Source organism: Lutra lutra, chromosome 10 (genome assembly GCF_902655055.1).
Source record: "Lutra lutra chromosome 10, mLutLut1.2, whole genome shotgun sequence".
In the NCBI taxonomy this organism is placed as follows: domain Eukaryota; kingdom Metazoa; phylum Chordata; class Mammalia; order Carnivora; family Mustelidae; genus Lutra; species Lutra lutra.
In genome coordinates this window covers 86,051,891-86,079,752 of record NC_062287.1, presented here as the reverse complement: position 1 = coordinate 86,079,752, position 27,862 = coordinate 86,051,891, and the positions used below count along the sequence as shown (strand labels likewise).

The 27,862-nt window shown below is 36.6% G+C and overlaps 1 protein-coding gene across 6 annotated transcripts in view; it reads right to left on the bottom strand.

The window, feature by feature from the left end:
* Positions 1-237: 237 nt before the first annotated feature.
* The window catches only part of HIPK3 (homeodomain interacting protein kinase 3), a 96,770-nt gene continuing 69,145 nt past the window's right edge, over positions 238-27,862 (bottom strand). For 3 of the 6 annotated variants that reach the window (XM_047690830.1, XM_047690832.1, XM_047690833.1), the window contains exons 3-17: positions 26,870-26,993; positions 19,377-19,496; positions 18,638-18,724; positions 17,694-17,878; positions 16,333-16,492; positions 15,819-15,942; positions 10,430-10,551; positions 10,044-10,171; positions 9,792-9,953; positions 9,579-9,641; positions 8,992-9,288; positions 8,556-8,696; positions 5,467-5,702; positions 5,042-5,169; positions 238-4,176 (exon numbers count right to left, since the gene is read on the bottom strand). In XM_047690830.1, coding sequence (XP_047546786.1) covers positions 3,700-4,176; positions 5,042-5,169; positions 5,467-5,702; positions 8,556-8,696; positions 8,992-9,288; positions 9,579-9,641; positions 9,792-9,953; positions 10,044-10,171; positions 10,430-10,551; positions 15,819-15,942; positions 16,333-16,492; positions 17,694-17,878; positions 18,638-18,724; positions 19,377-19,496; positions 26,870-26,993 — 2,554 coding nt within the window. In that variant the 3' untranslated portion in view covers positions 238-3,699. The remainder of the gene's footprint in view (positions 4,177-5,041; positions 5,170-5,466; positions 5,703-8,555; positions 8,697-8,991; positions 9,289-9,578; positions 9,642-9,791; positions 9,954-10,043; positions 10,172-10,429; positions 10,552-15,818; positions 15,943-16,332; positions 16,493-17,693; positions 17,879-18,637; positions 18,725-19,376; positions 19,497-26,869; positions 26,994-27,862) is intronic. The other 3 variants (XM_047690831.1, XM_047690834.1, XM_047690835.1) reach the window with 3 other exon arrangements.

Below are 27,862 nucleotides of genomic sequence, written 5' to 3'. Positions count from 1 at the left end.
GGCAGCCTTGTTCAGAGATGAGATTCACCACTCAGCCTTGGGACTCTGGAAAACTTACCTAAATATTTTGAAAACTATTTCTTCATTTATTTACATAATGGTGAAAATAATACCTATCTCACAAGTGGTTCTGAGAATTAAATGAGATGACTGATGTAAGTTAGGTACTAAGTGTCACTGCCTCTTTTCTTCCCTCCCCTGTAAGCAGTCCTGGGTGGAAAAAAAGGCAACAAGCTGTTTGCTGCAATATATATATTTTAATTCAAAGTGAATCGACAGTAATACACCATAAATTCTTATTTTGACACTCACCAAAATAGTCACCTGGAAAACCCGCTTTTTGTGACAAAGTACAGAAGGCTTGGTCACATTTAAATCACTGAGAACTAGAGAGAAATACTAGCGCAAACCGTAATAGACATTACATCCATAAAAATTTTCCCAGTCCTTATTGTAATATTGCACAGTGCAATTGCTACATGGCAAACTAGTGTAGCATGGAAGTAAAAGCAAAAACAAACCAAAGAAAGAAAGCCACAAGTCTAAAATTGTTAAACAGTTAACAGTTCAAACTTAGTAATCAAATCTGTATCATTGGGTTCATTAAAACAAATCTTCCTACACCTTGCAGTGTATGATTTAACTTTTACATAACACAAACCAAGATTAAAATTAGTAGTAGAGATTTGAAAAAGTGAAAAAGGCTTTGCTACTACAGTAACATATTTAAACACCCTGAAGGAAAAGAAAAGTAAATATCAGGGTATTTGGTTTAAAAAAAAATTGCAAATTAAAATATTATGCAAATATGCAACTTGGAAGTCATGCAGTGTTTTATTTAAGAAAGCGGTAAAACCAAAGAAAACCAGTAAAATGGTTTTAAAGAGTTAACCACACAAAACCAAATTCTCTTGTCGGTATGTTGAATTTAGAAGTTAGCAGGATTTTGACATTTTTAACTTTTAAAACATTAAAAAGCCCATGATTAGAATCGGTTAAGAGCAGTGTACTCAACCAGGGTACGACTCTCTCAAACTTCACTATTACGAAAACATTTACTGTCCATTTAATGAGACCATCTGAGTCTTGGAAGTGAAATACAGAAAATACGACATTTCAGGGTAGTAAATACGGCCCTGGATGAAAGTAAAACTGCGCCAGTTTTGTACCTGTTGTACAAACAGAAATCGATCCTTTGCACTTGGTGTTTCTGAAACATCCGCGGCCAGCATTGATTCTGTTCCAAGAAGCGAGCAGATACCAGTGATCTGCCAGACCCGGACCATATAAATAAAATTAATAAGCTGTGGAGGGCAGCAAGTTTACTTAAATAGTGACTCCATAAATTTGCCATCTGTAAATAATCTTTTAAATTAATCTTAGGCTACTCCTTTTTCTGTGTAATATATATGTATATATATATTTTTTTATTTATATAAAATGCATAGAATTGATTACTAAAAACACTGAAACTTGTGGGGAAAATTAAGTCCTTCATTTTCAGTGTGACTAAAAATGTACTGCTGGTTTTAATTTTATGATCTAATACTGTAATTTTTAAAATCAATGTCAGGCACATTTATTTCATTGATGATTATTAAATAAAACACTGCTTGTGTTAATGGAGTAAAGAAAAGTTTATCCACTATTAGCTTATTGTCAACGCTGTATTAGACTGTACTAGTGGTATGCAATTCATTTATCAAAGAAATGCTGTAAATCCAAAACATTTGAGGAGTTTTACACTCAAATGCTTTGTACTGTTTATTCCAGTAAATGCTGTAAGATTATATTCCAGATTTTAAAGGAAAAAAAGTTAAGTCAAGCCTGCAAGATACAGCTTTCTCAAGTGTCTACAATGCCAGTATGAAAATAAAAAATTAAGTTACATTGATACATCCAAGTTTTTTATATGCAGTGATGAGCACAAACATTAATAGAGATAAAATACTGATGCAAATAACACACCCCAAAATAACATATGCAATTATTTTCCATCATTTACAATACAGTAGTTACAATGACACTCCAAACAGAAAAGCAAACTAAAAAATCAAAACCCCAACTTCTATTTCATGTAATTAGACTTATACAGAAATTAGAAGGCTAAATAACAACTAGTTAATCACCTAATTTCACAGCTATCTGAAGTGGCAATCGTTATATAGCAGCTTATCTATGATACATTCAAGATAAATGATACAATTTATTACTTGCCCATAAGCTAAAACACAGCCTGTTTAATACCTTTCCTTAAATTCCACCTCTACACTACAATATACTTGAGGTCTATGCAAAAAAGTAGCTACCTTTTATATAGGAAATGGATGATTAAGTCTTTGGTGCTGTAAAAGCAACTTCATTTAAACATAACCACCACCACCAAAAAAGAAAAAAAAGAAAAGAAGAAGGGAAAAACCCAAGACACACTTCCTAGGAAAGAAAAAGCATGTAATTTCTGTCCCTGACGGAATGTATTAAATAAGCAAACACCACCAACAAGCAAAACAAGTACTACAATGTAAAAAATACTTAAAAAAAAAAAAAATCCTTTCACATGCATAAATGAAAAATTGCACACAAAGAACTCACATCTTTTCAAGCTTCAATAGTAAATATTCTGCTACTATTTATTAAATACTGCATGGTTTGCCCAAGCTAAGATGAAACCACATCATGAATCAATGAGCATTTTGCATTTTCTTTCATTATCTACTCAAAGTCATGCCTACTGCACCTCTAAACATTTTATTAAATCCAATTATATAGCAAACACGCCCAAAATAAACTTAGATTGTATTGCAGTTTCACTTAACAGTATATAAAATGCTGTGTTGTGACAGATATCAACTATCCATTAGATACTGAATCAATTTTTCTTAAGCACTACTAACTGCTTGCTTTTCTTGAAGCTAGATCATTCTGAAAAATCAGACAGCAGAATTCAGCTATAGCAAACATGCTGCCCTCTTAGTAAGGAAAAAACAGCTAACAACCTGAAATCATACCACACAAAACCAAAAATGAACATTACTCTATCAAAAGAAAACTAAAGAGTAGATCTGAATTTTAAGTGCTGCAGTCCTCAACATTTATATATAGGTAATAACATTAACAACCTCAAATATTTAAGGCACTATGTGTGGGAACGGTTTACAATGCAGCTGAGATTATTAGAACAACATTTAAGAGCAAAGTCTAGGCAACATTTTGCCCATGCAAAGACACATGCAAATGTAAAGAACAATAGCTCAATTTCTTAGGTAAGTGACCCAACATTTATACACTAAGACACAGATAATACAATTCACTTGTATGCTGTAATTCTGACATATGTGCATCTGTTGCTCTAAGTCTGTACACAGAATGGCTTCCCAAATGTGGATGTGTCTTGCACTAGTTAGAAGGCAATTTTATAAAAAATAGCAGGAGCAAAACTGGACTTCTGCTCCCATAAGTCACCTGTCTAGAGTTACTACATAAGAAGATACATGACCAAAGACAAGTTATACCAAATGTGCAAAACACATTAAAAGTGAGTTTTTTTTTAAAGCTCAAAGTTGTTTAAATTGCACCCAAGTCTACATGATTCAAAAATAATTTTCTTGTGCCATGGCTAATATTTATTAAATACCATGTTTTTATTTTTAATCAAATGTTTATATCATTGAGCTTCCTCAATATACTCTTTTTGAGTTTTCACATATATGGATACTGGCTGAGTTTTGTTGGACTCAATGGAAATCCAGTATATGCAGGTGATGCTGCAATGTAAGAATGTGGTGGGAAGATTGGTTTGTACGGAGTCTGATGAATGGTTGGGGATGGTAACAGACGGGGATTTATGCCCACTGGGACTTGGTGAACTATGCCACTGGGATGAGAGATATTGTAAGTTGGATGCTGTAACATAGGTCTTGAGGTACATGGAGAGGCTAAGAGGTGGGCCACTGGTGCAGCACTACTGAGGGCAGCTGATGATGGGTATGGAAGTAGAGTAGGCTGTCCTCCAAGGTGTGCATTTCCAGCCAGATGGGCATGCACAGCTGTGTGATTGGGACTTCCATGAGAAAGAGTGAATGGATTACTGGTCACACTATTAGGTATATAAGCTTGCTGTCTTCGATGTCCGAAGTTTCCATTCCACTCTTGATGCCCAGATCCAAAGTGCTGAACCTATCCAAAAACACAGACAAAAAAAAAGACTGAATACATATTTTATAAGTTAAAAAGAAGGAAAAAAGGGAAATTATGATACACTCTGTGACTGATCAACCATAGCTGTTCTCTCAGATCTCCACTTCTACTTAACACAGAGAAGAGTAAAATATCAGTTTTGTACACATTAATATTAAACATGTTAATATTTATTACTATGTACTATGATAATATAACATTGCCACTACCAATATTACTGGTATCACCATCCCCCATCACTACCAATCACTACCATTTGTGGAGCACTTATTTTATGGAAAGCTTAACAACATACCTAGGTGATGTTATTTCATTTCAAAACAACCCTACAACATAGCAATTATTCCCACTAACTGTGGTCCAGATTTGTTGAAGAGACCTGGCCAAGGTAAAGCGCATAGTACTTGGCAAAGCCAGGATCTGAACACAGGTCTGACTCCAACATCTATTCTCTTTTCTTTCCCAAAGTGAATCACAACTGCCGGGTACAATACTGACCAGATGGAAAGGACTCAGTAAGGTGTGACTATTACCATGACTGACACAACAAATGTAGCCATCAATCCACTAGTGTGCATTCTGAGTGGAAGACACTAAGACAACAGACATACTAAAAAATTATTTGAGAGAATCTAAAAGCCTAATCTTTCTGAAGAATTCAGGTTCTATGGATAATCTGCATGAGACTGAATTCTCCTTAGTACGTGAGATGATGAAAAGGGATACATTTCTCAAGACTGCGTACAGTGTCAGAATCTTTTTTCCTCCAAAATGAAACACTGCTTCCAAATGAAACAGCACTAATTTTGAATCCCAAAGACTCTTGTGACTTCACGGAACATACCTGACTGAAATTCAAATGCTGCTGCTGGAATGCTGATGTCAGTTTCTGCTGACGATTACCCACCGTGGAAGGCTGGTTTAATCTCCCAGGAGCGGATCGGCCTTTTATTAATGGCTGGCATATAGAATCTGGCAATGAACAAAACAGTAGACAGTTGATGCTTTTCCCTTCTCATGTAAAGATCAGAAAGGTCTTTAGATATTTTACACAGTACTGATTTGACAAACTTTAAAATTACATAAAGAGAAAAACCATCTCATGATTCACAGCACCAAATGCTATTAGGAAAGATTTCCTTTCTGTGACAGATTTGGCAGGATCAAGTTGGAAAATGAGAGATGACTTCTGGCAATGTTACTCTCTAAGGTTCCCAAATTAAGACTTTTGGAAGGGCTAATAAGGGAAATAGGGCAAACTCAGTTTACCCGTGTTTGCCATATGGTCATCGGCATTTAATCCATTCTCTAGTCCCATTGGTGGCACCACAACAGTACAAACAGCTGGTGTGGTCTCCGTGTTGGCCGAGGTCACGAGCTCCGTGTTCTGATGAGTGTCTGCCACAAAGCTGCTCTCTGCAAAGGGACTGTCATGTCCTGAAGAGTCTGACGTTGGAGAGCCATCCACAGTATCACAACCACTTTCCTGTTCTTCATCTGACATGCTACAAGAAAGTATTTTTATGAGTAATATGTTTTTCAACATCACATCTAAAGTTAAGTACTATCCAGGCTCCAGTAAATTAATGAGAATTTCATTCTGAATTTTATTCAGTTATTCCTTGTCCAATAACCTTTTCTTCATAGACTTTCTAGACTTTCAGACAGTTAACCCTAATCCTATCCTGTTTAGGTACATCGTTTTGGGACTTTATTTTCTCTCCTTTCCCTTCCCACTTCATTCTTAGTAGTGGTTTATAAAATTCCACTTTATAGGGTGCCTGGGTGGCTCAGTGGGTTAAGCCTCTGCCTTCGGCTCAGGTCATGATCTCAGGGTCCTGGGATCAAGGTCTGCATCGGGCTCTCTGCTCGGTGGGGAGCCTGCTTCCCCCTCTCTCTCTCTGCCTGCCTCTCTACCTACTTGTGATCTCTGTCAAATAAATAAATAAAATCTTAAAAAAAAAATTCCACATTATAAACTACAGAAAATCTCATCAAGACACTACAAAAGAGGGGTGCCTGGGTGGCTCGGTCATCTGGTGTCTGCCTTTGGCTCAGGTCAAGATCCCAGGATACTGTAATCAAGCCCCATGTTGGGATCCCTTCTCAGAGGGAAGCCTGCTTCTCCCCCTATCACTCCCCCTGCTTGTGTTGCCTCTCTGTCTCTCTCTCTGTCAAATAAATAAGTAAAATCTTAAAAAAAAAAAAAAAAAAAGACACTACAAAAGATCCACTATTCTGGATAATTAAACGAAATATAAAAACATAATCATGTGACCTATTGTCAATTTCATGTGACATGAAATTAAATTCCAATGTTAGGATTCATTATCTTTAGTGGTAATTGGGATTCTTTTAACTAAACCGTGATCTGAAAGGTCTTCCCCATCTCTCTAAAGGCCTAGCCAGAGTCCCATATTTCCCTTCTTTTCCTGTCCCCCTTAGGCCATGAAAATCTCTCCCCTCTTAGAGAGAGCAGTGATGGTCTCTCTCTCTTTTTTTTTTTTTAATTAACATATAATGTATTATTTATTTCAGGGGTACAGGTCCATGATTCATCAGTCTTACATAATTCTCAGCATTTACCACAGCACATACCCTCCCCAATGTCCATCACCCAGCCACCCCATCCCTCCCACTCCCTTCCACTCCAGGAATCCTCAGTTTGTTTTCTGAGATTAACAGTCTCTTATGGTTTGTCTCCCTCTCTGGTTTAATCTTGTTTTCATTTTTGGGTTGGTTGGACGACTGCCTTCGGCTCAGGTCATGATCCTGGAGTCCTAGGATCGAGTCCCGCATTGGGCTCCCAACTCCGCAGGGAGTCTGCTTCTCCCTCTGACCTTCTCCTCGGTCATGCTTTTTCTCTCTCTCTCTCAAATAAATAAATAAAATCTTTTAAAAAAAAATCTTGTTTCATTTTTTCTCTCTTCCCCTATGATCCTGTCTTGTTTTTCAAATTCCTCATATCAGTGAGATCATATAATTGTTTTTCTCTGACTGACTTAGTGATGGTCTATTTTAATCATTCATTTCGTACTTAACAATTTGAAGCATCTCTTTTTATATATGTACTTTTTAAAAATATTTTTTAAAGATTTTTATTTATTTATTTGACAGACAGAGATCACAAGTAGGCAGAGAGGCAGGCAGAGAGAGAGGAGCAAATAGGCTCCCTGCTGAGCAGAGAGCCCGATGCGGGGTTCGATCCCAGGACCCTGAGACCATGACCTGAGTTGAAGGCAGAGGCTTAACCCACTGAACCACCCAGGCACCCCTATATATATACTTTTAGTTATACTTATTTGTCTGTTTACATAATATATTTTTATATAGATATATTTACAGAAATGTATATGTATGTCAACTGCCAAAGCGTATTATAAGCAGTTCACAAAAAGATGTGTTAAAACGTCTTTATATCTTCCAAATATTCAATACCGTATTTCCCAACTAAGAAAAAAAGAGAAAACAAATGTATAAAATTAAGACCTAAGAATTTTTCAAATTTTGTTTCCACTAAAAAAAGAATTTCTAAAAGTTGAAATCAAATGTATTTTACTGAGATCTTTATGGTTTATCTCTTCATGTGCTGGGATAGCACGCTGATGAGGAAGAGCTCACTACTTTAGTGGCAATGCATGTCCCTGGCCAAAAAAAGAGTAGGAAAGGAAAGTAAAACCATTCAAATCAATCACCAATGAGAGAAAAAAATCATATTGGATACCTTACTGACAGTGGGTTATTACTTTATTATGCAAAAATTCCTTTATTTTCCCAAAATATTTATTTTGCTGTATATTCTTATTCCAAATTGAAGTAATAATTGTAGTCCATGGAGAACTTGAGGACATGGCTTTTTCTACCCTTTCAAAAACAAATGATTCTTTAAAACTCATTTATTAGAAGCTCAATTTTTCATTTAGATGTGTTCTACAACAATAAAAGAAAAGCATTACTTAAAACCCAAGTTTCTAGGGGTGCCTAGGTGGCTCAGTCAGTTACACATCTGCCTTGGGCTCAGGTCAGGATCCCAGGGTCCTGGGATCAAGTTCTGCATCAGGCTCTCTGCTCAGTGGGGAGCTTGCTTCTCCCACTTCCTCTATCTGCCACTCTCCCTGCTGTGCTCTCTCTCTATATAATATATATCAAATAAACAAATAAAATCTAAAAAACAAACAAAAAAACCACAACCAAACAAAAAACTCAAGTTTCTAAAAAGTGATCTGGTTAAAAAATTATATTCACGAGAGAAGCCACTGTGGTAAACTGACAGGCACTTATTTACATAAACAACAAAAGAAATTACAGGATTTTCAGCAGACCCAGTATTCATGGTATGCCACCACAGATTCCCTTACCTGTTCGGTCTCTTGCAAGGGGATGGGCTGGACTGCCCTGAGGAGCTGGTGCTCAGAGTACTGTCAGGACTACTTAATGAACACATCCGATCGATATTCAAAGTGCTCTGGCAAGCTTCACAATCCAGACTATCTTTACATCTAGCAAAAGAGGGATGGGAAAACCATAGGTCAAAAATGAGAAGCCGCCCACATTTCCATTATTTAATTAAGGATATGAAGCAGTTCAGTGTGCCCTACTGGACAAAAACCTACAGTTTACTAGTAGAGGAGAAATACTATAATAATCATGTTAATTACTATTCAGGATGTTTACTCCAAAGGACATTGACAGACCAGAGGTTAAGTCCCAGAAAGGTGTTTTTCAGCACACCAGAGGGCGCCATCACTACGTAAGGATGTGGCATCAACACTAGGAACTGCTCGGGGCACTTACTCTCTGAGTGAGTGTCTCTGGGATGGCTCCTCCTCATCAGTGTCACTGCTAATAGTGATCACACTCACTGCTGGGCTTGGGGAGTCAGCAATGATGATGGTTTGCCGCTGTTTGTCGGAAACTGATGAATCAGAGTCCTGCCGGACAGATGTTTCACAACAGTCTCTCGCCTCTGCTTCTGAGTTACGATTGTCCTGTGTTTCTATACAACGTACTTCCTCGACATCCTTCCCATTTATTATCTTTGGAGAAATAAATGTTGTATGTGGGACATTCGTATTCTGCAACAAATTACTCCTGCAATCAAAGGAATAATGTGTCATTCCTATAATCAAAATATACACGACATTTTTCTAAGACATCTTGTTAAAATGAACAATGTGAAGCTTCATGTGTTCAAGATCATGTATATAACATACTAACATATAGATCGTTTTATAAATATATTATCTCTAGAACTTTCACTGTAGATTGCAGTTACATACATTAAAATTGTCATTTCTTGGTAAATGTGGTATCTGAGTGTCTAAAATTGTCTAAAATAATATGTAGGTAATAAATCAAAAGGGCAATAAAGACAATCTTACCAACTGAAAGCATTTATTTCCTCTCTTCCTGGCTCCCATTCCATTAGTTTTACCAAAATACCTCTGAGAAATTGAGAAGGGAGCTGGCTTAGTGTTTGTAACAGAGCTATCAAAGAGGTCATTTTGAATAAAACAGAGTGACCCTTAGTGTACATGCAAAATTTAAAGACTACTTTTCAAAATGCAGAGGAAAGTTAAACTACGGACACTGACCTGTTGTGGCACAGCTTGTTTTTCTTCGCAGTGGCAGGCTGAGGCCACACAACATGCGCGATACCCACACTAATCGGCTGCGGGGCCGATAGAGTTATCTGATTGGTTAGAAGAGGTTGTGGCATCACTGAGCTATAATGATTACTGTGTGAAATCATTTTCCTAGGGAGAAAGTTTAGAAAAATTGAATCCCTTCTAGAGCAAGATGTATTTTGCAAAATTCACAAACAAGTATTTTTGTTTTTAGCTTACCCCCAGTCTCCGAGCCTTTGGGAACCAGCCACCCCCTCAGAGGTTAACGCAGTAGTCGCAGGAGCCATGGGTGTGACCTGCTGCCAGGCAGGTACGAGCATCTGCTGCGTTCGGCCAGACCAGGTCTGCTAAACCAGAAGCAAAGAAAAGCCTGTGAGTTACAAGTAATTCATCATTACTCCATCTTAAAATAAAAAATACATTACAGTAACGATCATTAATAATTATGTAAAAGTCAAAGCCAATAACTACAGAAGATGGAATTCCCATCCAGATCACTTTCACTGTTTCTCAGCAGCACAGGCTGGTATATTACAAGTAGATCAGTGCCTTACTTGAGAATAAGGACGACAGTACATGTGCAAAAATAATAAATTATTACCAACCTGAGAGAGAACTCCGGGTCGGATCTGTAGTGGCTGTACAGCTGGGGCCTGAGTTACAAGGGGAACTGTGTTATCTACTCTTAGTGAATAACTAGTAGGTTTACCGTGTGTTGCTGGAATACCTATGACAAAGGAAAAAGAAAACACAATTCTTAAATCAAAAACTATTTCTCTGAGTTCACTTACAAAACTCTTTTAAATTCAAAAAATTTCTAAAATTCTGATTAGGATTTTAAAACCACCTCTGACATAAAATGTTCATAGCATTAACAAAGCAATCTATTAGGAAAGTGAGGTTCCTTCTACCTACCTAATGGTACATCATTCCAAAAATTGATATAAAGCTTCTTCTACTGCTTTAAAATGCACACCATCAAGTCCAATCATTTATTTTTCTTGAAACCTCCCATTCCTTTTAAAGTTTGTTATTCTAGCTTTATTTCCTTTTTAAATAGTTTTGCCACTATGATAAAGGACATGGAAAGGTGAGTCTAGCCCAACATCCTGATCTTCTAGCAGGTAATGTACATCTTCTCATACAAACTCAGCTATGCTTCGTATTCTCTTCTTTAAGAACTCTAACAGGATCTTACACTTTTGGCATCAAAGGGGGGGAAACGTATCATAACTTCACATTTCAATGGCCATGATGGTTTACCTGAGTCAAGAAAATTCAGGGGTAGACACACTCCTTTCAACCTCCAAAGAAAAAGCAAAAATAATCTTTCATGCCTAATATGATAATACAGCTGAGTTTTGACCAATGTGGCTTACTCTACTAGTATTCCTAGGAGAAAGCTACTGGAACTCCAAGACAAACATGTTCCACTTTGCTCACCCACTAGGAAAATTAGAAAGCAGGACTGCCAGTCATGTTAATCCTATTAATACTTCTATGTCATATATTGCAAAAGTACCTTGCAAATACTGTCTTATATTAAACTTTGAGACAGTGAAATAGTATCACCTCAAATGAGAACGTTGACTCAAGATTTCAGGGACACTCTCCAAGCTCAGAAAGCTCAGTTATGAGAATAAATTCACTACTTCACAGTTCCAGTCTCCTGAGCAGCGAAACCTTCAACACAGGCTGGAGGCTTATTTCAGTATCAATAGTTCTTGCATAAATGTGATCTTACGTGTTTCTGATCAGTCGTAAGAGGAAAATCCTACAACTGTTTTATTTTACTATTGAAAAATAACCCTATAATTTTATTGCACAAATACATTATAAGTGTTAATACTAAAGAGAACGTGAATTTGGTTGTGTTTATTTTTCTTCATAGAGGCTCTTCTCCTACCACCAGGGTGTTCTACCCACTGAGCTGCACCTAAAAAGCTGGAATTAAGCTTAACAAAGATCTACAGATTATTTTTTTTTTAAACTGACCTTCTCACTCTTCCAAAAAGCATGTCTTGATCAGCAAATTCTCCAAGAAATGGAATATAAGCATACCCAGGCAGTGTAGATATAGAGCAGCAATAGATAATCTCATCAGAGAAAAAAGCAGAATTCACTTGGACAAGGATGAAAGGACAGAGCGAATTCTCAAATCCCAACAAAAATCAAGCTGCCCTTAAATTATTCTCATAATTGATGCCTTAGAATGAGAAGAATTCTCCTATTATATTCTCTCCTCGTGAGGTCTAACTTATTTTTATTAACTTCAATGTGGTTAAGATCCCAATTTTCTATATAGCTATTAGGTTAGCTGAAACTTCATCTTTGTTTGATTAGATCTGCTTTAATACCTGCACAGCAGGCACAAAAGCTTAAAGATTGTTCTAGTACAACAGGAGAATTCTGTTGAAATGTATTTGATTCTAAAACAGCAGCTTTCAACCAGAGGGGATGAATAACTAGCTCTTCAGACTGCCAAAATAATGTTAAATACTTGTTTAATATACACTCAAATTTGTTAAATAAGAGCTTGCCTGAGTCTTTCTTAACCTAAAAAAGGTACCAATATAGCTATATCTACATGTTATATGTATAGCAGGGGGAATATATGAAAGGCATGATGAACCTATACACTGTACCCCCAAAGTAAAAAATGGAAAGTGGGACAGACATAAAATTTACTTAAAATACAAACTATAATGGTGCCATAACTGCTCCCCAACAGCTGCCCAATAACTATTTAAAATGTTTCTTCAGGGGCACCTGGGTGGCTCAGTCATTAAGCATCTGCCTTCAGCTCAGGTCATGATCCTAGGATCATGATCCCAGGGTCCTGGGATCCAGCCCTGCAACAGGCTCTCCGCTCAGCAGAGAGCCTGCTTCTCCCTCTCCCTCTGTTTGCTGCTCTGCCTACTTGTGCTCTCTACCTCTCTGTCAAATAAATAAAATCCTTAAAAATAAAAAAATAAAATGTTTTGGGACGCCTGGGTGGCTCAGTTGGTTAAGCAGCTGCCTTCGGCTCAGGTCATGGTCCCAGCGTCCTGGGATCGAGTCCCGCATCGGGCTCCTTGCTCGTCGGGGAGCCTGCTTCTCCCTCTGCCTCTGCCTGCCATTCTGTCTGCCTGTGCTTGCTCTCTCTCCCTCTCTCTCTGACAAATAAATAAATAAAATCTTTAAAAAAAATTAAAAAAAAATTAAAAAAAAATAAAATGTTTCTTCAAAATGGACTGGGAGCACATTATGAGTGAAAGCAGTAAGAAGACCAATATTGGGATTTTCTACAGGGATCCTAAAGCAGATTAGAGGGAAAGCTAGACACTATACTAAGACAAGAAATGATGAGCCAACATATTTACAAAACCTACATGTCCTGCTACAATGTACCTGTTACACAAGCTAACAAGCATTTTGCTTTGTCTTAACTGCTAATTCTAGTTCCCAAATATTGTTCTTGGCATTTAAAAAGTTAATGAGTCTGCTGGTATCTCCTTTTCCTTGCTACCCTCATTATGAACCAATCATATAGCTGTTGGCATATGTATAATGTATAGAAAGGTTACTAATCTTTTATCAACTATAAGGCACATTCAAAGAGAAAAGATTCCTCTGATGCCTCACTGAATGTTTGAAGAATGATGCTTGACTATGTTTAGAAATGTGTCTCACAAGCCTTTTAATAAATTTTTGCTACAAACAGAAGGTAGGGTCTGAAAAAAAGAGCTGCTATTCTAAATCTTGATGAGCTGCAAGTGAGTGACCCTCAAGTTGACTTTGGTAAACAGGGGAAAATTATTAGAAAAGAATCTGGGGTGCCTGGGTGGCTCAGCTGGTTAAGTATCCAAATCTTGGTCTCAGCTCAGCTCTTGATCTCAAGAGAAGTTCAAGCTCCACTGGGCTCCACACTGAGCACGGAGCCTACTTCAATAAAAAAGAACTTAAGAATCTATTTATTAGTACAGAGTAAAAACTCATCTAAGTGAAAATGCATCTGTCAAGACCCCACTTACATGATAACTGATTAAAAAACAAAGAAGCATGCATCAGTCTTGCATGCTCAAGTATTTAGAAGTAAAATGTCTACCACTATCAAACAATATATGTATGTCTAGACAGGAAGACAGAGCAGATATGGCAAAATGTTAACACTTGTTGAATCTAGGGCAGAAGGCATTATGTTATTCTTTTTGAACTTTTCTATAGGTTTGAAATTTTTATAATTAACAACTGAGGAAAAACAAAGAAATAAACACAACAGCATCTTTAAGAGTGCTGACATCATGATGATGTGGGTGTTTTTATTACCCCCAGCCATGGGTTACTATCACAGATACTTACAGACCACCCTCGCCCACAATTTCATCTTAAAAATCAACCATCTAAGCTGTTTTTATCTTTAGTGCTACAAATCTTTCTCTCGAAACCTTATACAAAAATCCAATATATATAAAAGATGAAAATAAAGCAGAACAAAAACGGCTGCAGAGTGGCCATGTTTTCACATCTCTTATTTCCAGCCAATCAAGTCAACAAACATACCTCAGTGCTTAAGGCACTATAGGACATATTAGAACTTTAGAAACATTGCTCAAATCCTTAAATCAAATAAAAATTTCAAATAACCCACACAATACAGAAATACTAGAGTTAAAACTCACCAAGATACTATCTATTCAGCCCATCTCCTTTGACTAGGGCAGAAAACAGGTTAACAGATTCATCTAGAATGACACCGCAAACGGCAGAGAACAGGACATTATCTCAGGCATCCTGATTGAGCACCGACCGCTTTCCCTAACACTATGCAGTACTCCCACTGCACTTCCAAGAGTCACTTAGGGCCTCATCTGGAGTTAACCTCTTGCTTTAAGACAGAACTAGAGGTTAAAGCCTAGCAAAGACAAAATGCTAGGAAAGGACCTATAAGTCATGTTTTATCTGGTTATTCCAGCCATAAGACCGGCTGCTACTGTCTTTTAAGAACCACTAACAAGTTCCGTGATTTGAGAATTTATGGCTCTTCAAAGGTATTCTGCCACTCGTCTCACTTGAAGTTTTAATTTCCTTTTTATCTAAGTAAGGGACATAATCTAATTGAGTCAAAAATCAATCTCTTTTTAATCCTAAGGTATGGGCAAAAAACAAGACTCTAAAATTTGGGGATAAAATTCCTTTGACCAGCCATCAAAAAAAATGAAATCATGCCATTTGCAACAACATGGATGGAACTAGAGGGTAGAATGCTAAGTGAAGTAAGTCCTCAGAGAAAGACAGTTATCACAGGATCTCACGGATATGCAGAATTTAAGAAACAAGGCAGAGGGTCACAGGGGAAGAGCAGAAAAAAAATGAAACAAGACAAAACAAGAGAGGGAAACAAACCATAAAAGACTCTTAATCTCAGGAAACAAACTGAGGGTTGCAGGGAGTGGGGAGAAGGATAGGGTGGCTGGGTGATAGACACTGGAGAGGGTATGTGCTTTGGTGAGTGCTAAGAATTATCTAAGACTGATGATTCACAGACCTGTACCCCTGAAACAAATAATACATTACACGTTAATTAACTGAATTTAAAAAATTTAAAATTAAAAAAATTTTTTTTTTTTTATCAAAATTTAAAGAACTAAGTTCTCAGTCACTTTAGTGTCTCGTAAGAACAGACAAATAAAAGGTACTTACCTAAACATCTGGAGCTGTGATAACCACTAAAGACAACCCCACAGCTTTCCAAACTCGTTAATTTCTACTAAGGTATTTCGTTGTGCTAGACACTACAGGAAATATAATTATCATATGACCCATTTTGTTAGTGATGATTACAGTGGAGCCCCAGTCAAGAGAGCAGTGTCACTGGTTTAAAGGCTACTGATCAGCTTAAATTAAATTCAAATGTAGCACACTATTATATAAATATATGCAACATATTTAATTACTAGATGCCTAAGTTTGTTTAAAAGTTAAGCTTAAAGTCTAATTTAAATCAAAAAGTACCTTGAATAGCTGGGGGACAGATAATCAGGGTCTGCTGAAAGGCATCACCACAACCAAAATGAGCAGTTCCGGCCTGTAGAGGAATTCCATGGTGCACCACTGAATGAGCAGACGTGGTTAATGCCTGAAAGGATGAACACAGGCAGCATTATCCTGAGCAGTCTTCTAACTGCTACATGCATGCTTTACAAATACAATTCGAATACAGTTCTTAAAATCATACTTCTATTGATAAAAATGGAACCAGAAACTGGTTTTACTCAATTTGTAGAGTTGCTGCATAGAAAGGTAAGTAGGGGATACTGACAGGTGAAAGGTGATAAAATAAATGAGCTTTAGTAGTCATGCTCTGATTGTTTCCCTGAAATATTCGAGATTTCACAGAATAACTACAGTGAGACCTTCACCAGCATGTGACTTCTAACAGCTGACATAAGACTTCCATATACCTCAAAAGCAAAATAAGCAATCATTAAAAAAGGAGGATAAATTATTAAATACTCTAAGTTCTTACCTGATTTCTTAATGTGCCAATTTTAGTAAAATTTGCTGTCAGATTAGCAGTACTGCCTGAAGCAACTGGTCTTAAAAGTGAAGTTTTATTGTGATTATTTGTGTCACATGAATTTGGGTGGGACTTACAAATATCCATAATATGAAAACAGGACTTTACACTGCAAAAAAAAAAAAAGGAAAGAAAGGTAATTGTAGTATTATTTTAAATGTTTAGAGTAGTTTAAAATTTAAAATTTCCAAAAGAAAAAAATTTCTACCAGAAATTTCTACCAGAAAAACCTACACAAGATTGAATTTTAAAGCAAGTGGAAGTATACTTTATATCTGCAGAATTTTCTAAGACATCAAAGCAATAGTAAGCATTTTTGACTAGCACAATCTAGTTTTATGACCCCTGCCCAAAATAATTTTTCCTAAATTTCTAGAGCTCTACATTCCTAAACTACTGGTACAAAGTATATGGTTATCATGTTATTATTTTCAAAGTCTTATATATGGAAATCATTAGGTATTTTTAACTGTTGGGGACAGGGACGGGGAAAGTAGTTGGGCTTTATAAAAATACCAATTTTAAGCGTTATCCATAATGATGAATACTAATTTGTCCCTATACCTTCTTTATTCAGTCATCTAAAAATATTAATATCAGTCATTAAATAATATTGTTATATAAATATATTAAAAATACTTTATAAAATATTAAAAGGCATGGGGTTCAAAGAATTCATAAAATTTGTCTAAGGTTTGGGTTGTGGTCATTGGGGATGGTATGTGCTATGATGAGTGCTGTGAAGTATGTAAACCTGGCAATTCACAGACCTGTACCTCTGGGGCTAATAATACATTATATGTTAATAAAAAATTAAAAAATTTTAAAAAAAGATTTGTCTAAGGTAACTTTGATAAGATCTTCTCAACTTGAGAATATATCTTCATTAAAAACCCTCCCTTCCTTCCACAACACAGAGGAGAAGGTGTGGGCAGGGAAAGCAAACGGTGTGAAGGGAAAATAAAGAAGGAGTTTGCAGGACGCATAAGGGGGGTGAAAACTGTTAACACTTCCTTTTACTATACATACATACCTGGATATTAAGGTAAGAATGTCACATAAAAACAAAGACGTTCAATCATTTCAGTATGGTACTTTGGAAAAAGAACACTGGAATGCAACTCAGATTTATGTTCTAGTACTAGCTGCCACTTACCAGTCCATGTGAATTTAGCCAAGTTAGCTTAACCTCTCTTGACTCCATTTACTTTCATTTAATAAATATATTGAATCATCCTCTAACACACTAATTTTCTACAGACTTAGTATTATTTCTCCAGATCATTTTAAAAGATTTTAAAGTAACATACTGGTTGCTATGAGGGAAATCTAGAAGATGTTTCATATTAACAAAAGGATGGTTCAAAGTCTCAGCTGGAGTAATTCTTAAATCTGCATCAATCAGCAACATTTTCTTCAACAGACTAACAAATTCTCTTCTATCAGCTTTCTCAGCCAAAAGATCACTTCCTTCCAAATCCATCACTGTGTTCACCTATAAGACCAAAATTTCAAGTCATCAGTCAATAAATAAATAAATAAATAAATAAATAAATAGACAAGCCACAGAGGGTAGTATATGTTAAAGACTCACAGTTTAAAAAAAATATCACAACACAGGAAAGAACAGAGAACTACAATTATTTCAAAACAAGAATGAGTACTTGAGTTTTAACAAATCTGCAAAATGTTTCAAGGTACCAAACAGCATTCAAAGCAAGGGAAAAATTTTTTTAACAAATTTCCACTTCTTTTTTTTTTTTTTTTAAAGATTTTATTTATTTATTTGAAGGACAGAGATCACATGAGGCAGAAGCTGGCAGAGAGAGAGAGAGAGAGGAGGAAGCAGGCTCTCCACTGAGCAGAGAGCCCGATGCGGGGCTCGATCCCAGGACCCTGAGATCATGACCTGAGCCGAAGGCAGAGGCTTTAACCCACTGAGCCACCCAGGCGCCCCACAAATTTCCACTTCTAACAAAATATAAGGAAGAGAAATTGGTACAGCTAGGATTTTCCCTCTTGAAAAAATACTTTTTACTAAAGCACAGGATGGTATAAATTAAATATTTGATAAAGATAAATGCAATTTAGTTCCCGAGAGGCTGAAACATTAGAATCAATTTTGTTTGAAAACCTTAAATCCAGCAAGCACTCTGCAGTCCTTTAGAAGATGATTAACGTGTGGTGGCATCCTTGGCGTTCAAGTACATCACCGTAGGCAGAGAAGACTAACAAACATGGCTGTGGTACTCACATGCACTATATCATCCAGGCTGTTGAATATGTACTTTCTGGCTTCTTTAGACTTCATTCCTGTCTCTGCCTCATGCTCTTCTAGTGTCTTATTGGACAAGTCAAAGAGGAAAAATAATATATTACCCATCATTTGAAAATTCTTTATTTTTTAGTTCTAGCACATTTAGTCTAATACACTGAATAGTCTTAGGCAAGGAATTTCAAAAGAGTAACTATCAAAAACATACTTTTTAAAAGTACCCAAAAAAATGAGAAGAGCTTAGTTCAGGTAAAAATAAATAAATAAATAAACAAGTATACATTTATATATATATATATATATATATATATATATATATAAAGTAACTGGTTAGAAAGTTAATCACTGAGGTTTTACTAATCTCCCAAAGAGCTAGGAATAAATTAAGTACTTGGGTTATGGAGTAAATGGTGAAATTTGGTCCTTATAAAGCTTAATAATGGGAAACTGGATAGAGAAGATGAAATACACAACACAAAAGTAATTACACACATAAAATTTTAAAAACCATTTAAGATGAGTTAATAATTTTGTTGCCAGGTTAGAGAATGAGCTACATTATTCAGGGAAGCCCCCCCGCCATTAAAAAGTGGGGAGGGGTCAAAAATGAAAATTCAGAAGAAGAAATACAATAAAAGAAAAATAGGCATGGGGGATATTATCCACATGAGGCATCTTAGAAAAAAATGTTTTTCTAAAATTTTTTTAAATGAATTACCTTTAATCTCCAACCAGAATGAGAAATATCTGTTTCTCTGCAAAAAAATCTTGTGGATTTCGTGCCCACATTTAACAACTGTTCTCCCGGTAAACCTTGAGTCTGAGAAATATATCGGATCTGGAAAAGAGTTTATAAAACCTAAGAGTTTATTCTTTACAGGTAATAGATATTAACTGAACACCTATTCTCTATCAGACACTAAGCTAGACTTCAGTCAAGAATTAAATGATGTAGTCTATGCCCTCAAGAAATTCTAGTGGGGAGCATACAAGTAAACAATTGTAATACAGGGTTTAAGTACCATAATAAATATGTGCTTATGGAAAGACAGAGAAGGGGCACCTAAAATAATTGTAGTCACATAAAGCTCCAGAAGAGGTGATGCTCAAGTTGAGTCTAAAACAACAAGAGTTCTTTAGCCCTGGAAGGGGAGTGGGGGACCGGACTATGATTTATGCTAAGGTCGTAATATGAATAAATATGCAAAATCTGGAGAAAATACCCATATACTCGGATCCTGGAAGCACAGAGGTTCACTCAGTGAAAAATGACAAGAGGTAAAACTGAACTAGCAGGCAGAGGGCTTCATCAAGTAAGGTAAGAAGTTGTATCTGTCCTCTTTCCTTCTATAAGCCCCAAGTACCCATAGTTTTATCCCTAAATCCGTACTTAAATATTTATGTCTAGCCCTGGAGCTGTGAGCCAACTGCTTACTGAAACTCTCCACCTGACTGGACCTGAGGCACCTCAAAGGGAACATATCCTAAACTGAATTTTCCCTGAAATCTGCTAATCCTCATGCATTTCCCAGCAACAGACACCGACACCAACCTCCCAAACCAGAAACCTGAAATTCATACCAGACACATATCCTCTCCCTCATCTCTCTCTCCCAACATCCCAAACCCTAACAATTTTACCTCATTAGTCTTTTTCATAACTGTCCCCTCTCTCCAACCCTCTTTCAGGTCTTCTTCAATTCTGCATTATACAATTTCACAAGCCTCCTAAAGTAGTTTATCTGCCTCCCTAATGTCATCCAGTTACCCCAATTCATTATTCACACTGCTAACGGCCATTCTGGTAAAATGCAATTCTGTTACTCCCTACTGTAAAATCACTTTACCACCTACAGGATTAAATCCAAACCTCCAATCCCCGCATACAGGCCTTCTGGCTTTATCTCTTCCCCACTCTTTACATGGTCCTGTAAAGGAGCAGCCCCATCTAGCACCACGCTAAGCTTTTCATGGGCTGGTTTCTCCTTCCTAAACTGCTAACTCCTTAGCATCCCTGTGCGCCTCCCCACTCAACTTCACCAAATCCTGCGACAAGCTTTACCATTCCTTCTTCAAGACCCAGATCAAGAACTTCTCTATAAAGCTATGACTAACCATCTCAAACAGAGGTAATCCCTTTCCTCTGTGTTTCCATCAAACCTAAAACATAACCATCTTAATGCACTGAACACTAAATTATAATTCTTTTTTATAATTCCCTACTAGACTGTTAAGTCTCCTGACAAGAGAGATGTTTATACATATTTGCATCCCCAATTTTACATGAAATGATAACTAAAATCTCCACCTTACGAATCAGTTTCATTTCATTAAAGTGTGGTGTCTTCCCTCACTCCGTATCTCCTAAGTGGCTGAGTTCCTTGTTTTACAAAAACAGAAAGTGAGAAGTACCGAGGGTCCAGTACCTAAATGCTACCATCAGAGTCTCTCTGACGGTAGGAAAGGTGTTCAACCATTCAACAAACATACACAGAGCATTTATTATGTCAGATGCTAAAGATATGCAGATGAATAAAACATGGTGACAATCTGCTAAAGCATATAATTCAGTAGAATAAATATTTAAGCACATAATATGCAATTAAGCTAGGAAGTGCTATTATGAAGAAGAAAACAAAGTACTAAAGAACACGGAGAATCAGGCAATTAATGTACCTATGAATCTGAGAGAGCACTAAAAACAAAACAAATGGCAAGTGATCTTGTGAATTTATTTTTGGTCATAACGACTTGTCCTGTCTTCTAAAGAAAAACTGTTCCAGGGACACCTGGGTGGCTCAGTCATTTTATGGGTCTGCCTTCAGCTCAGGTCATGATTCCAGGGTTCTGGGATCGAGTCCCACATTGCGGGGCAGGGGGGGGGGGTGTCCTTGCTCAGCAGGGAGCCTACTTCTCCCTCTCCCTCTGCCTACTGCTCCTCCTGCTTGTGGTCTCTCTCTCACTCTGACAAAAAAGAAAGGAAGAATGAGAGAGAGAGAGAAAAAACTATTCCATCTGTACCCTCTAATACATGAAGGGACTCACCCTCCTCCGTCCCCAGTGAATGAAAGGTAAAAGCCTGACTCAAAAGCAATTAATTCATAAATACATGCTGTGAACTTGACTAGAAATAAGCTAATAAGCAAATTAGATTTATAATGTCAGGAATGTGAATTAACAAATAGCAATCACTACTGAGGGATAAGCTATAGGGTTATAAAATGGAGCTGGAGTTCGGTGGCCATGCTAACCTAACCAAAGTCCAGAGTGAGCAGAAACTCTGAGTAGCAAGTTAGAACCAGAACAGATAAAAGCACCTGAAGAGCGGCTAAGTGACACTTAGGATCCCCATGAAAGTAAAGTTCTACTGATGTCTATTAATTCCATTAAGTGTTCCTTTGAAACCAAAAGCACCTCCCACTCCAGACTTCACAAGATGCTGTCCTCTTATAGCTCCATTCTTGGATTTTTGTGACAGTCTAGACGTAAGTACAGGAACTCTTAACTTGAGCCAGCTTACTTGAGAAGGTCTCTACGTAACCAAATAGCCTAACAAAAAGAACTTTAAAGATTCCCACTTCCTCCTAACACTCAGGAGCTGAAACAGTCCATTTTATTTTTCTTACTTGGGGTATGACTTGAAATTATCAAGTAAAATAACTGGAGTATGAATTCAGCCTTTTAGCTGTTCTTGATGAGATTTTATATAAACTCCAGCAAACATTTTGCAAGAACAATCACCATTTACGAAGTTAACACTGTCCATTCACCCATAAAAATATTATTTAATTCCCTGGAATGTTTTTGATATTTCCCTGGTAAACAGAAGTTCAATCCAATACACAGAATACTAACAAGACAGCACACCCACAATTATGACGGAAGGGATTCCAGGACAGTACCAATTTGCAGGGCAGCCTTCTCTAAACACATATACCACTCGTTTGTGTATGAATGGAAATGAAATGCATGGATGAGAAAATGTGACACATACGAAATTCTCAGCAAGGTCAGGGCCTACTTGTAGAATCCAAAATTTAAAGAGGAAATTGCCTTGGAGAAGCTTTAAGAAATAGATGATAAAGATGATTAAAGAGCTAGAACACAAACCCCATAATGAAGAATTAAAATAATCTGCATATTTTTTCCTGGTGACTCAAATGTGGCTTTTAAGTATAGAGTAATTATGAGCCTATCATAAATTCTTTTTCACCTCCTTTGGGAAAAAGAAACCTGTTATTGCATTAGATTAAATGAAGGTTAGATATAAGACATACCAACAAGAGTAAAGGAGTAAGTTACAACGTATTTCATTGAAAGTCTTTGTTTTTGTAAACGTTCCATGCACACTTAAAAAGTGTGCATTCTCTGGTTTTGCATGTAGTACTGGATGTAGTACTCTACGTCTGTGTCATTAAATCAACTTAGTTAATCACAGGCCCAAATCCTCTATATACTGATCATTTTTCTATTTTTGCTCCATCAATTACTGAAAGAAATGTGCTAAAATTTCTAATTATGATTGTGGGCTTACTTATTTCTCTTTTGGTTCTGTTGATTTTAGATTTATATTATTTTAAAGTTATTAGTACATGTATAAAATATAGAACTATGTTTGTGTTGAACTGAATTTCCCAAATTAATTGGCCAAGCTTCCCCTTTATAAATGATGCTGTTGTATCTGTAATCAGATTATTTCTGTTGTTAAAAGCAATGTTATTAATAAAAGCAAAACCAAAAAAAAAAAAAGACTATCTTGTACAACATATATTGAGAGATGAACATTTGTACAAAATGTTATCACAGGACAAAGTGATAAACTAAGCTCCTGGCTCCATCCCTAGAACTCAGTCTGCAGACAGAATATGGGTGGAGGTTGATGGATTTGAGAAACTAACATAAAGACCATGAACACCCTCTTCCAGTGACAGCAGAGACCCAGTGGTAGGGTGAAAGTGGAGTCTGGAAGAGGGCTCATGCCAGGATCTGAGCATAGACCACAGCAGGGTTTTTAGTTGGGCCCTTTTAACTCTCCCCCATATTGCCTTGAAAGTATCATTATCCATAAGGTAGTGGAGAGGTGGTCCACTGCTAACAGCATAGATTCTGGATTCATATTGCCCGTGCTGGATTCTTGGGGCAAGTTATTTAACTTCCCCAAAGCTTGGTTTCCTCATCTGTAAAACAGAGGCAATAGTTGTATGTACCTCTAGCAGTATAAGGTTGTTGGGAACATTAAATGAATTAATGAAAGTGTAGGCACAGTTTCTGACATATAAGAGAGCTCAATAAGTATTAATAATATTGCCATTACCCACTGTACTGCCACTGTAAGAAAAAAAAGAGTAAGTTTAAAAATAAAATAGCAACAGCACCCCGATTAGGTGACCAAGTATATCAGGGCAGCTGATGACTAGAACAGGGAACAGATCACAGATAAAGGCATACCTTATTGATGGCCTCTATACATTCTAATTAGACAATCATAATCTAGGAAGCTGGCAAAAATCTATGAAATCCAACCACATTAATAAATAAACTAAAGTAAAAAACAACCAAAAAACACTTACATGATCATTTTAATAGATGCATAAAGGCATCTGAAAGTCAAAAGCCAATTTAGGGAAAAAAAAATAATAATCAGGAAATTAGGAATAGAGAGAGTTCCCTTATCTTGAAAATAGACATTTATCAAAACCTATACAGCACACATATTTGGAAATGAGTATATAAAGTCTAAGACTGAAACCAAAATAAGAATGCTTACATCATCATCCTATTCACTTCCATTCATATATTTTGCAAAATAACTTTTAAAATACCAAACTAATAATTACTTAACTATTCATGCCATATGCTAATAAATTTTTTAATTATCATATTCTTTTGGAAGTAAAGTAATATACATTCTGAAAATACTGTTAATCTGGGTCAGATTAACACCTGTTCCCAGTTTACAAAACAAAAAATCTATTATGGAATTTAGAAAAAGCTTTGATCAGGGCTTTGTCTTAAATTACCATTGTGACTTTTGACAAGTTATTTCATTTTTCTGGGCCTCTGTTATCCCTTCTATAAAACAGGAAGGAGTAGTAAATAGATAATCTGTAGGATCCTTTTCAGAACTAATGTCAGGTGTCCAAGATAAGATCTGTAGATGTCCCTGTTCAACATACAGCAGCAAATGAATCTGAAGTTGCCACTAGATGGTGTCCAGCTCCAGAACACCACATGTGTCATAACTTGTAGTCCACAAAACCAAAGGTATACTTCTAGCATTTGACTGTAACTTCAGTCCTTCAGCAACTAAGGGACTATTGGGACTCTCCCAACTAGACCACCAACTCTTTCAAAGCTAGCACCCATCTAGCATCTGCATCAAAGTTAGTGGTTGGTAAAAAGCCAAAGGAAACCAGGATGTATGGAAAATGTTACAGAAACTACCTTCTAAGAGATACACTGAACATGGAGGATGAAAGGTAGAGACTATAGGAAGCCTAGCATAAAAGAGGAGGCTTATGGGTAGAAAGTCACTGTAAGAAGATAAGAGATTAAAATTAATGATAACCTCTAATCTAATAGTATTAAATGACTTTTAGTTTCATCTCAGCAACATATAAATCACTAAATCCATAACCTCTCATACCTTTTTTTAAGATTTATTTATCTGAGACACAGAGAAAGAGAGAGAAAGATGGGGAGGTAGGGGCAGAGGGGCAGAGAGAATGCTGAAGTAGACTCCACACTGAGCACAGAGCCCAACACAGGGTTCAATCCCGGGACCCTGAGATCATGACCTGAGCTGAAACCAAGAGTTGGCTGCTTCACCAACTGAGCCACTCAGGCGCTACTTCATACCCTTTTTGATATAGAAAGTTAAGCCCTGAAAATCAGAAATACGGCACATTTTATTCTTATAATTACATCATGTTTGCATTAAAATATTCTATTTTCTATTTTTATTAAAAGTTAAATAGTATACCATTTAAATAAAAATATCTACTAGAAACACAAAACTGATGTAAGCATTTTGCTCATTTTGACAAATGTTTTCCACTAAAATATGAGTATATATCTAATGAGGAAGATGCTATGAAACCTTTTCAAATAATACTGATTAAGTTCTACAGAAAAGAACCTCGGTATTAAAACAAAACAAAAACACAGGAAAATAGCAAACAACATTCACTGTCTAATAGCTTAGAGAGGCTAATGAACATAACTGAAAACTGTCATGGAAAGCGTTTAATGGGGGCGTCTCGGTGGCTCAGTCCATTAAGCATTTGACTTCATTCAGCTCAGGTCATGATCCTGGGAACTGGATGGAGGCCTGTGCCCAGCTCCCTGCTCAGTGGGGAGTCTGCTTGTCCCTCTGCCCCTCCCCCTGCTCATACTCTCTGTCTCTCAGATAAATAAAAACTTAAAAAAAAGAAAAAAAGAAAAGAAAAGAAAGAGTTTAATAAAGTAATTTGCTGGATTCTACTGAGAATCATCTGAATAATGTTAAACTAGATTATTTCTAGTGTCATTCAAAAACAGCTTAAAATACTGAAGAAGTTTCAGGTGACTGAAGTACTTAAGCCCAATAATGGTTGTTGATTTAAGACCAATAGTTACAAAGCCTTTTATTCCTTGGGAGTGGCTAACATTTCATCCATCATCAAAGTTTGTCACCCAAGCGTAACTTTATTATTTAAATGGACACAGTCCAGCCCTTCAAATGTCTACACACAAAAATGATACAAAAAAGTGTTTTTGCAACTTTGGGGGCTCGTGGATTGAACTTTGTTTATGAAATCTTACTTCAGTTGTTATTTTAAAAAAAAGTTTTTAAAAAACCAAGTAGTTTTGAGATCTTGAATTTAAATTCCCTAAGGTCTCAGGTTTTGTCATTTTATTTTAAAGATTTTTTTTTTTTGACAGAGCAAGAAAACACACAAGCAGGGAGAGCTGCAGGCAGAGGGAGAAGTAGGTCCCCACTGAACTGGGAACCCAACGTAGGGCTCGATCCCAGGACCCTAGAATCACAACCTGAGCCCAAGGCAGATGTTTAACAACTGAACCACCCAGGCGCCCCTTGTCATTTTATTTCAAAAAGGTTTTCATAGTATTATATACCTGGGGAAATGCATTCCTATTAGTCTACTATTTTTCTTTACATTCTACCAATTCTTTACATTCTATCTAGAACTATCGTGACAGTTTTGTTACCTGGTCATACTCCAAGGCTCCTGGGTAGAGCGGCCATCCAAGGAATAACTCTGCAATCACACATCCCAATGACCACATGTCTATGGCTTCACAAAATGGCAACCCCAATATAATCTCTGGAGCTCTGAAATTTAAAAAAAAAAAATGATTTTTCCTTTAAAATTATCCTATTTCATTGGCATTCTAAGAAAAGTTAGTAAAATGACAGAGTAGTCATCTTCTATTTATAGTAACTCCACTTTTCAAAATTTCTTGAAGCCTAGACATAATGTTGAATTAAGCTTACAAGGGTACAATGAGTACAACCATTGCTAGGATAAAATCTCTATACTTAACCTTACAGAGAATTTTATTAACATATTAAAAAAAGGAAAAAGCACAGATCTTGGTTTTGAGACTATAACAGATTAGAAATAATACACGAGAAAGAGAACTGGCAAACTATAAAATACACGCACAATTGACATCAACAGAACTGAAAACCAGACATTGATAAGAGCAAACAAAACAAGCCCAAAGGCTAAAAGTGGATGTAGACCTGGGTATTACTTCAGAAAACAATAATAAATATTCACAAAAACGGGACTGTTAGTCATCAAGAGACACAAGACCAAGTGCAATGCATTCTGCTTTAAAGGGCAGAAAAATACAAGGCATCAAAACAGTCAGAAAGCTTTTTAGCACTTGAAGAGCTCCAATTACTTGGAAAATGTATTCCATGAAAAATATCATGCCCAGATAAATTGTGCTACTTCACATAACTTTCCATGAGAAAATTGAGATTCTGAGAGGCCTCACATACAGCTATGTAATTCCAAAGTGAGTCATAAAATCATAGATACCCTAAACAGTCTCAAATTTAAGAGAAGTTGTAAGATCAATACAATGAATGGGTTTTTTCATGAACCACTGGAGAGTAATTTGCCAAGTAACTGTACACTTTGTATCTCCTACAAACAAGGATATTCCCCCACATAACCACAATATAATAAT